Below are 10,902 nucleotides of genomic sequence, written 5' to 3'. Positions count from 1 at the left end.
GTGTTATTAAGTGATAATGAAACTATGAGTGTAGGAGAAATCATAATAAAACATAAACATGAAAAAAATGAATGCTAAAGAAAACGAATGCTATATATGGGTATTGAACCCAAGACACTACGCCAAAAAGTGCTTTTGGCAGCACCAAAAAGAAAGCGCTTTTTAAAAAAAGCGCTGTAATAGCTTGAAAAAAAATTCGCCTATGTAAAGAAAGCGCTTTTAAGGTAAAAGCGCTCTTATAGGTCTCCACTTATGAAAGCGCTTTTAAGGTAAAAGCGCTCTTATAGGTCTCAGTCTCACATCTATGAGTTTCACACTTATGAAAGCGCTTTTAAGGTAAAAGCGCTCTTATAGGTCTCATGGGTTTCACACTTATGAAAGCGCTTTTAAGGTAAAAGCGCTCTTATAGGTCTCAGTCTCACACACTTATGAAAGCGCTTTTAAGGTAAAAGCGCTCTTATAGGTCTCATGGGTTTCACACTTATGAAAGCGCTTTTGAGGTAAAAGCGCTCTTATAGGTCTCATGGGTTTCAGACTTATGAAAGCGCTTTTAAGGTAAAAGCGCTCTTATAGGTCTCAGTCTCACATCTATGAAAGCGCTTTCATGGTAAAAGCGCTCTCATAGGTCATTTATAAAAATTATAATAAATCTAATTTAAAAAATAGATAGAATCATGATTACTTTAAAAATTTAATTGAAAATATTGATTTTAAAAATCTTATTTCTTAATAAATCGTGTTTTTATCTTTTAAAAATTAATGTAAAAAAAGGCGAATTCTTAAATACTTATATAATTAATTGAGTACTGTTACCTTCAATAAAAGTTGATTTAAAATATTGATTTGTTTTTCTTAAAAGTAAATATAAAAAGTGACGTACGTTCAATGTTATTGTTTAATTGGACGAGGTATGATATCCAACTAAATCCCAAGTTATCGAAGTGTTCACCGTAAAAATTATCGAACCTGCGTTTGATTAGGGTTTACACTTCGGAACTCTGAATTCTGAGCGGCATGGGAAAGAAGGAGAAGTCGAAAGCCAATGCAAGAGAGCACGAACAAGTCGGCGAAGCAACCGACAATCTCGACGGCGCTTCCACGCCATCACTCGTGTTCAGTAGCGATGATGATGATGACGAAGCCAATCAAGATCTGAGTCTCAGAATCGTTGAAAAGGCCCTACGAGCGCGAGAGGCAAAGCTTGCAACAAACGACGCCGTTTTAAACGGCGTTGATTCTTCTCTTGTTTCGCCATCGCAGCAATCTGAATTCAAGGTGATGCAAAGCGACGGCGTTTTGGATGGGTCGAGTGGGATCACTGCTTGGGAAATGATGGAAGAGAAGAAAACGACGAAGCTAATGGTGGACTCTGGGTTTTCAAGTGTACGTCTTATGCTGTGTTTGGTTTCTTCTAATTTCTGAAAAAGTGTTCTATTTTCTTCTGTTTTTATTGATTTTATATAGAATTGAATTTTCTTAGCGTATTTTGATAAATTGGAATAGACACACAAACTACTCCTTTGGAAATCAATTAGATTATGATTGTACTGAAAATGGGAAATTAGTTCAAAAATTGCATTGTATAAGTTTTTAATTTAAGTTTTGAGGTTTTTTAGTTTCTAGGATTTAGGTGAGATACATTGGATATTTTGTAATGCTTTTCTTTTTTCTGTAGGTTATTGTAGCTGCAGATCAAGAGGTGGAAGAGATAATCAAAACTACAGAGAACCGTGAGTCCGTGGATTTGGAAGCAAGTTCGGGTCAGATAGGCGACAATGTGGTTCTGCGAAAGCTGCTTGTGAGTTGATATATTTGATCTGAAATGTGATTGATTGATTTTCAAAATACTGTAAGCTGAGGAATGCTTAGTTGGGTATATCACTTCATGTTTCTTTTCTATCAGCGGGGTCCAAGATATTTTGACCCTCCAGATAGTAGTTGGGGAGCATGCTATAATTGTGGCGAGGAAGGTCATGCTGCTGTAAACTGTACAGAAGCGAAGCGGATGAAACCGTGCTATGTATGTGGTGGTTTGGGACACGTTGCAAAGCAATGTACTAAGGTATGTTTGCTTGCCTATTGGCTTCCGAAGGTTTAAAAGTGTTTATACTGAGATCTGCTTGATGTTTCTGTAGACGAATTGCTATATCTGTAAGAAAGGTGGCCACCGTGCCAAAGATTGTCCAGAGAAGCACATGTCGGCACGTGTTCCTAAAAGCTTAACGGTGTGCTTGAAGTGTGGGAATTCTGGGCATGATATGTTTTCATGCAGGAATGATTATTCACCGGATGATCTCAAGGTTGTTCTTTTCTTTTTTGTCATATATTACAAATTTGCTAGAGGTTTTTGGTTTAGTTTTCATTAGAATAGTGCCTTACATTGGATATGAATGGCTCAGTCAGTGATTCTTTTCTTTCTTTCTTTCTTTCTTCTGTTTGATTAGGAGATTCAATGTTATCTCTGCAAGACATTTGGCCATTTGTGCTGTGTCAATACTGCTGATGCAATACTGGGAGAAATTTCTTGTTACAAATGTGGTCAGATGGGTCATACTGGTTTGGTAAGTTATATTTAATAAATTATATTGTTATTTACGCGCCTTTCCTAATGTTTTTACAAGGGAGATTTTATCTGTCCTTTTGATCAGTGCCAGCTTCCACACAATTACATATTCATAATTTGAGAATAATTTAATAAAAACTAAAAAATATACTGAAAATCTCTTTCAATCACTACCCTTAAATTTCTTGGTGGCATTTATGGTATAACATTAGGAGTGCATATTGAGAACTATAAGCTGAAGTGCTGAACCCTTGAGAACTTGAAGTTAAATGGGTCATTTTATGCATAACTAATTATATGATATTAATAGTTCACAATTAGATATTCCCTAAAATGAATGGATGCTGCATCATAACTAGCAAGTAGCAAATGCATGTACATCTTGTAAGGAAGGACATGGTAAACATGGGAATGAGAACTGAATTGGGACCCGTGAAGATGGTGAATGGACAAATTATCCGGATATGAAGCAATTAGTTGATACGTAAGTGAGACTGTTCTAAATATTCGTGTATATTTATGTGAGATTGTTCTAAATATATGTTTTTATTTTGTTAGATCAATAAAAGTGTTCCGATCTCAAAGACAAGCTCGAGTACCACGTACTAAATCCAGCAACATTACGTGGATAAAAGTGCAGGTACTTTAATTTTCACAATTTTGCTTATAATAGTGATGCTACTTGATAAGAAAAGATAACTATACATTCTTATTTATTTTTCTATGTAGTGTCCTCTACAGCGCAACGGTATCGATTGCGGATACTTTGTAATGAGGTTTATGAGGGAAATCATTAATATGAATCAAATAGAGATTCCAATCACGGTATGGATTTATAACTTAGGATTTGTTTTAATATTTATCGAATATTTCATATTATTTATTACTTTTAACTAAATCATGCATATTATGTTTTGTTATGTAGTACTTTGATGAATACAAGTGTGCTCATTACACGAGACTGCAGTTGGAACAAATCAAGGAGGAATTGTGTCAATATTTTATTGAGAAAAGATTAATTAGTATATAATGGTTTCAAAATAACATGAATACTTTGATGAAGAATGGTTTCTGGTTGGCAAGTGTATAGTTCTTTATATTTTTAACAGATTAGTTATGACTCCAAATAGGCCGTATAACATATTAGTTTTGACTTGTGTATAGTTCTTTATAATTTTAGTGATATCTTTAATTTCATGGATAGATTAATGTGTTCATTCTTGTGTTGGTTTGCTTTAAAAATTACAAATGCTTGAATTATGACTCCAAATGTGTTCAGTGCCTATCTATCCTTGTGTTGGTTTGCTTGAATTATGACTCCAAATGTGTTCATTCTTGTGTTGGTTTGCTTGTGTTGGTTTAAAAAATTACAAATGCTTGAATTATGACTCCAAATGCTTGAATTAGAGAGGCTTGATTTACAGGTTTATGGGATTATTCCCAAAAAATATTACAGGTTGAAATGGTAGGCTTAAACTGAAGGCAGCGTTTTGTTATTTTACTAGAGGAAAAGACAGCGCTTTTTAGTAAAAAGCGCTGCTAAAGGTTGTCAATAGAGAGCGCTTTTTACTAAAAAGCGCTGCTAAAGGTTGTCAATAGAGAGCGCTTTTTAGTAAAAAGCGCTGCTATAGGTTGTCAATAGAGAGCGCTTTTTACTAAAAAGTGCTGCTATAGGTTGTCAATAGAGAGCGCTTTTTAGTAAAAAGCGCTGCTATAGGTGGTATATAGACAACCTTTAAGAGCGCTTTTTACTCAAAAGCGCTGCTAAAGGTTGTCAATAGAGAGCGCTTTTTAGTAAAAAGCGCTCTTAAAGGTTGTCTATATACCACCTTTAGCAGCACTTTTTACTAAAAAGCGCTCTCTATTGACAACCTTTAGCAGCGCTTTTTAGTAAACAAAAAGCGCTGCTAAAACCTATAGCAGCGCCACCTACGGCAGCGCTTTTAAGCGCTTTTAAAGGCCAAAAAAAGCGCTCTCATAGGTCTTTTTTGGCGTAGTGAGACCAAAAGCTTGTCAAAACACTCCTTTACCAACTCAGCCAGATAAACATCCTTGTTATATAGTTTGAAACGCTAATACATAATATAACAAAAGACGCACCAAACCTTTTAAATAAAACACAAAGTTGAAAACAGTACGATGAATAAGCAAAGCTCATGTTGAAAACAGTATCGACGAATAACCAAAGCTCATGTTGAAAATAGTAACGGCAAATGACCAAAGCTCAGTTTTCTTTCCATTTTGAAAATCAAAATTTTAACAGCAAGTTAACATCACAAACAAACAGGCAGCGGTGTTGCTAAATCAAACATGGAGTTCAAAGCATAATCGAAACATAGAAATAAAGCTCGGAAAGGAAGCTAACCGGTTGCGGCGAGTTCGATCGACGAATGTTAGTAAGCGTTTCACCTGAACCGGTTTTGATCTTCTTGTCCGCTCTTCACCACCAAGAAAAACTATGGCTTTCTCTTCTCCTTGCCGTCGACTCCTCTTTCTCTCAGTGAACAGTAACGGCGCTTTTGTGTTTTTCAGAATTCTCTCTTCCTTATGGGTGAACAGTGGCGGCTATCCAAACTTTAGGGTTTTTCTGGCCCCCTTCTCCATGAACAGCGGTCTCTCTTATATATGACTCATCTCCTCTCTGCTGTGTTGCTGTGTTTCCTCATAATAGTGGGAAGTGTCTGTACTGGGAGAGGTTTTGAATTTTGTCCTTATTCTAGCTTGTGGTCCCCTTCTCAATTCTCTTCATTTTGAAAACTTTACTATTGGTAAGAAGGTTTCACCACTGTAAACTCATTTGAATGAAATATGTGCTTTCATTTTTTTGGAATTGAACTGATTTTATGTGGTGTTGTTGTGGCAGCTTGACACGGTTTTGGTCTTGGCATATCTTCAAATTTTGCAACCTTGAATGTGCTACTTATGTCATCAGGTGTGAAGTGAAATTCATTGCCATCTCTCACTGAGTCCACTTCAACTGGAATTGCTGTCATAGGATGATCTCTAGTGTGTGGTGGAGGAAATCGGTCTAGTACTTCAAAGCAAGCCTCGCACAAATCAAAATCAGGATAAATAATGCAATGCCACCTTCGCCTAAGTATAGATACAGTAGAACAACCATCACAACAATATTGAACAGATGAAGCGATAATGTCTTCTTCAACCATGACCTGGTTATTTCTAGCACTTGTGTCAGCTGAGCCAGGAACTGGAACTACACCCTCAACACCATCATCTGCAGCTAACAATGTCTGTTTTGGAAAAGGGACCTGAAGCAATCTCGAAGATATGGCCAAACTGCTAGCAGTCTGAATAGCTTCACCGGACGAAAAAAAAGAAGCTTCTTGAGTAATTCAACAGCAGGTGCTACACTGTGAACTCCTGAATCTTTTCCATGCAGAGCCAAGCATTCAGCATAACAATAAATAAGTTCAACTGCAGACATAACAATGTTGTTCATGGTTCAGGTCACCAACAAGTAATAAGTCTAAATTTGTCCCAGGGGCAAGATATAGCTCCTCCAAGTTATGCCATTTCTTATTATTTTCGGCTTGAGCCAAGTCAAACCAATAACCACCAAAGTGGTTTCCATCACCTGCCTGGCTGACGATAAAGGGTAAATATGCCGCAATACGTAAAGAAGCTTTTTAAGACAACAGGACCATTAATGAATCGGTGATATTCCTTAGAAAGTATGGCATGGATTAAAGCTTGACCAATATTAGAAGCATGTGTGTAAGTCCAAGAATAGGGAAAACCATCATTTGATGGATGAACCTGACTATTTGGCACTTGTTTCCAAGTATGACAATTCCTGAGATGCATTGACAATTACAAAAGACTCACTTCCAGCCTTCCACTTTATCCAAGAATTGAAGGCATCACATCTGTAGAAGAACGCACCATTCGTTGTTTTCATTGTCACCGCAGCTTGAAGATGAGATCCAACAACAGTTTCGGAAGCGGAGACAGATGCAGTAAATATGTCTGAAGACGACCATTTGAAGTCACTTGTTGCCTTTGCACAACCTCCTACAGCCTTTATCTCAGCATCCATGATTTCTTGAACAACTGTGATAGTCTCCTTTTTGTCATTGGCACCACCAAGATAGTTCACAGAAGCTGCCAAATTTCCAAGTCCTAGAGAATAAGCTTTCAAGATTTTAGTATTCCGCCAACCATGTTTTAAGGTGATATCATTGAAACCGGCACAGCTCTCCAATAATCTGACTGGTAATCATCAACCTTAACATCATCACTCTCTGTAATATAAATCTCGTGTGTGCCATGAGCATGTGCAAAAACCTTTATTTGGATAAGATATTGACGGCCAGATACAACATACCAACGTGCCATTAGAGGAATAGATTCAATTTCTTCCAAAGGATCACCAGAACTAGACAAAGGTGTTATATATAATGATAAAGAAGCTAGCAGGACCGATAGCAAACCCATTTCCAATGGCAGCAGTTGTGTTTCCTGCAGCATCAAGAGCATCGGTTCTCTCAGGAATTATGTGACTCATTCCAGCCATCTCGGCAATACCTCCAACATTATTACTGATTGGACCGTATGCATCGATGGCTAATCCGGTTGCTATAGTACTCAACATTCCAAGTGCAGCAACAGCAACAACATGCATGGCAGCAAAACTGAAACTTACAAAAATACTAATTGCAAATGGCAAAAATTGGAATGATAACAGACTTGTATCCCAAGGCAAGACCAAAGATAACATTGGTAGCAACACCAGTCCTGCAGGAATCAGCAATATCTTGCACAGGGCTGTATGCATTGCTGGTATAGTATTCAGTAACAAATCCAATGATAAGCCCTTCCCAAAGACCAACAGAAACACACACTAGCTGCCAGTTCTTTACAACTTTCTGCTCTCCAAAATTGAAGATGGTGAAGGTAGATGGGAGTGCTACCCAAGATGGGCAGTAAGGAATGCATCACAATACATTTCTTTTATCGTATCCACAACTTCATGGCCAAATAGATGATGAACAATGCATGATCCATCCTGATAAAAGTAAAGTCGTGGTAGTAAGGATATAATAGAGTCTACATTGTGCTCAGGATGTATCACATCAATCTCTTCATCGGTCATTACTGTCATCTGTTGGAACAATTCTATAATATTTGCACCCATGTAAGAATCAGGCCCATAATATATGCTCAAATCTGGAACTTGGGCAAATGCCTGAAGAATAGTCTGGATAACGTTTGATGAGGTACAGGTTATTATTGGCACAAGCTCATGAGCATATGCCTTTGTCTCTACTTAGTGTTAATGTATATGACATGCAAAGAAGTAAACCTAGAAGCTGGCTCAAGATACTCCATATAAGTAGAGGTAGTTGCAGCATCAACCAGTGAACAACCAATACGCTCATTTGACATTCTATAAACATCGACCTCATTGAAACCGACTTGATCAAGGATGGCGCGCACATTTTCCGACATAAAGTCCACACCTAGCACTGTTATGGATTTGCATCCAGCTTTTGCCATATTTAGCTCCAACAGTCTTTTTAAGCTCGAATTAACAATATTTCTTCGATCAATATCAGAAATTTCAGAAGCAGAGAAATTGTTCACAAGATTTGGTTTCTCATTGTGAGTTTCACCGCACAAATCAAACGATGGTACTGAGAAAACACCAAGAGATGGCTATTCAATGTGTTTGAATCGATCATTCCAATCTTGTTCCACAACATCAGTTTCCACGTCATCATCAAGTGGAAAATAAAAAAACAACAACATCACCAAGAATCTCCTCCGACACACCGTTAAAATTGTTTTCGAAAAACCAATAATTCTTCATATTAACATTATCCGGAACTGAACTGGAAGTTTAAACGGCGGTGGCGGTTTGGTGCGGTATACGGTTACCGACGGTAGCATGGATGAAGCACTTTGGCATTCATGGACTTATGTTAGAACTCACTTTGAGTCTTCTTCCTCCCCTAATAGGTGCATCTACGGTCCTTGACTGCATAAGGGCTGTCAAATGATCAATCTCAGACCTGGTGAAAGTCTTCTGCTTTAACAGTTTCTCAAGTTCAATTAATCCACCTTGATCTGAGTCAGAACAATTAATTTGAACATTACTTTCACCAACTGCGCCAGCCTTACGACCTCAAGCCGACACTCACTTTCACGCAAGCATGAAGAATTGCTGACATTGGTAGTCGTTGCAGATGCTACTGATGCAGCTCGAAGTGCATCAGATATTACGAACCGAACCTGGCCTTAGGGTTATCATAAGTGTTGTTTTTCAAAGAGTAAAGAACTATGTGACTTATGCAGTCTCAATTACACATGTGGGGTGTATGACTTATAAGCTACGGCACCTATTAATGGCACAGGAACTAAACCTTCCTCAATAATAAGAATTCTGTAGTAGTCGTCCTTCAAGGGAGGAACACAAGTGCATATAGGTTCAAGCAGCAGTTCAATCACATCAATAAAACTTTGACTAGGTTTTCTATGACCTTTGATGCTCTTGGCATTCGAAACATGAGTTTTTCCATGGCCATTGCCAGTGCCAGGAGCTTCTGTGTTTGTAGGTCCAACACGAACCTTACCATCACTATTTTGTACTGTTTCTTTCTCCGATGATTTACCGAGATAGCACCAACACCAAGGGATTGTGTTGCACCTTAATGACGCAACAAGTGCTACATCAGTAACTACATAGGATGCACGTAACGTATGAAAGTCAAGTGACCGATCCAGATGGTGTATCGGGACAGCAGTAAGTGTTCCAAATCTTCCATTGATGCGTCCAACAATTTCATGCACCTGGCTTGTAAGCTTTTGATGTTCAGAGACATCTGTCCTAGCAGGCGCAACAATTTGCAGCAAGACAACTTCATGGTGATTGGTATATTGGTAATTGGCTTGGGTGTTTTGTGATTTCCTGCCACAGCGTTTGGCTAGCGGCTTTGGTGTTACTCGTCGTCGGCGTTGCCGTCAGGGGCTTGCTTTTGTATCTTTAGCAATACCGTTTTGATGCGTTTTATTTGGTAAATCTTTCAGGCTGCGTCTTGGGCTCGTGTTCTGCTTTTTCTCTTTTTTTCTAATGTCTCTCTCTTTTGAACTTATCATATCAATTGCATCCACAAGCTTTGGTTTTGCAGTGACTTTCTTCTGAACAGGTTTAAGGGCCACCGCCACTCTTCTAGCCACTGGAACTCCCTTAACAGCAACAGCAGGATAGACCTGTTTCTTGTTATTCATCAGTTGGTTTTCTTCTGGTCTGAGAATCCAACTCCATGAGACATAACAATTGCCCATCTAGTGCCGGCAATGGCCATAGCAGTGACGAAAAATCCTTCTCTTCATTCTTTGTTGATCCACTTAAATGGAAATGAGTCACTGACTTTATAGGATTGTTGCATGTTTTGGGTCCCTTTTGTTGATCCACAAACAATGAGGACCCAAACAATGGAGGATATGAATGTGTGTAGAGGAACATGTGGAATTTATTTTAATCATGCATGAATGAATAAAAGATCTTTCAACATGAAATGAAGAGTTTAAACGTGAAATGTTCATGAGGAGAAATTCAAATGACTGATTGATGGAAAAAAAAAATTCAGGGTCAAAATCAGGGTATGACACAAGTTTATTATCATACCATTGTCTCCCCACATACCACCAAATGGAGGGCCAAACATTCATATCTAGGAGGTCTTCAAGAGTACATGCAGAGGATTGAAGCGATGACTATAAACGATGGAATCTGAACATCCTACATAGAGCATAGAGTGCATAGAGACTTTGATGACCCGTCCTTATTTTGGGGCTATCTGCGATGGGAGAGTTCAATGGCTAGATATTTGTCTGAGAGGTATCGGTTCCATTTGAGTATGTTCAGGGAATCCCTTCACCAATCTCTTATGTTCCATCTTAGGGCATTGATAGATGGTTTATGTCTATCATTATTAGCAATGTCATTACTATTAGAGATATTGTTATGGAGGTGCAGTTCCATGGGTAGTGTGAGGACGGTTACTTAGAGTGGTACGTTATAGCATCACACCCTCGCATCATTCTACCTTCTCATTTTGCTAATGATGTTGGACATTCTCATGATGGAGGAGCTTCAGATTGCGTGTCACCACCTCCACGTGGTATGACTGACTGACAACGACTGCAGATGACCGCACTTATTTCAAATAACCTCATGGGTTTGGAAAACACAAATGTTGTAACAAGATTGTTCATATCCCTTAAGGTTTTGATGATAACAAAGTATTTAAAGAACAAATGGATACACTAACATATGTTCAAGTGTGCAGGATCACAAGCATAGAATCAATCCTGAT

At 38.3% G+C, this 10,902-nt stretch overlaps 1 protein-coding gene and 2 pseudogenes across 2 annotated transcripts; 1 reads left to right on the top strand and 2 right to left on the bottom strand.

Moving 5' to 3' along the window:
• The first annotated feature begins 871 nt into the window (after positions 1–871).
• Positions 872–3,765, top strand: LOC127115913 (cold shock protein 1). Of its 2 annotated transcripts, XM_051047331.1 has the most exons (9): positions 872–1,383; positions 1,676–1,798; positions 1,904–2,062; positions 2,136–2,300; positions 2,445–2,561; positions 2,874–3,047; positions 3,122–3,203; positions 3,293–3,388; positions 3,489–3,765. In XM_051047331.1, the coding sequence occupies exons 1-6, from the start codon at positions 1,015–1,017 to the stop codon at positions 2,898–2,900; spliced, it is 960 nt and encodes a 319-aa protein (XP_050903288.1). In that variant the 5' UTR covers positions 872–1,014; the 3' UTR covers positions 2,901–3,047; positions 3,122–3,203; positions 3,293–3,388; positions 3,489–3,765. The 2 variants fall into 2 exon arrangements, with proteins under 2 accessions (XP_050903288.1, XP_050903287.1); XM_051047330.1 differs by lacking the exon at positions 2,874–3,047.
• A 3,194-nt stretch (positions 3,766–6,959) lies between these two features.
• On the bottom strand, positions 6,960–7,494 carry LOC127115271 (pyrophosphate-energized vacuolar membrane proton pump 1-like; annotated as a pseudogene).
• A 2-nt stretch (positions 7,495–7,496) lies between these two features.
• LOC127115270 (quinolinate synthase, chloroplastic-like) lies at positions 7,497–8,032 on the bottom strand (annotated as a pseudogene).
• Positions 8,033–10,902: the final 2,870 nt, after the last annotated feature.

This window comes from Lathyrus oleraceus, chromosome 1 (genome assembly GCF_024323335.1).
Source record: "Lathyrus oleraceus cultivar Zhongwan6 chromosome 1, CAAS_Psat_ZW6_1.0, whole genome shotgun sequence".
NCBI lineage: Eukaryota > Viridiplantae > Streptophyta > Magnoliopsida > Fabales > Fabaceae > Lathyrus > Lathyrus oleraceus.
The sequence above is the reverse complement of the archived record's forward strand: the minus strand, read 5'-3'. Positions and strand labels throughout refer to the sequence as shown.

What these genes read in the sequence shown, in the direction of transcription:
- LOC127115913 (XM_051047330.1), top strand. Translation starts at nt 1,015, where the DNA reads ATGGGAAAGAAGGAGAAGTCGAAAGCCAATGCAAGAGAGCACGAACAA. An exon ending in ATTCACCGGATGATCTCAAG is followed by an intron (nt 2,301 to 2,444) that starts GTTGTTCTTTTC and finishes CTGTTTGATTAG; the next exon opens with GAGATTCAATGTTATCTCTG. An exon ending in AGATGGGTCATACTGGTTTG is followed by an intron (nt 2,562 to 3,121) that starts GTAAGTTATATT and finishes TTATTTTGTTAG; the next exon opens with ATCAATAAAAGTGTTCCGAT.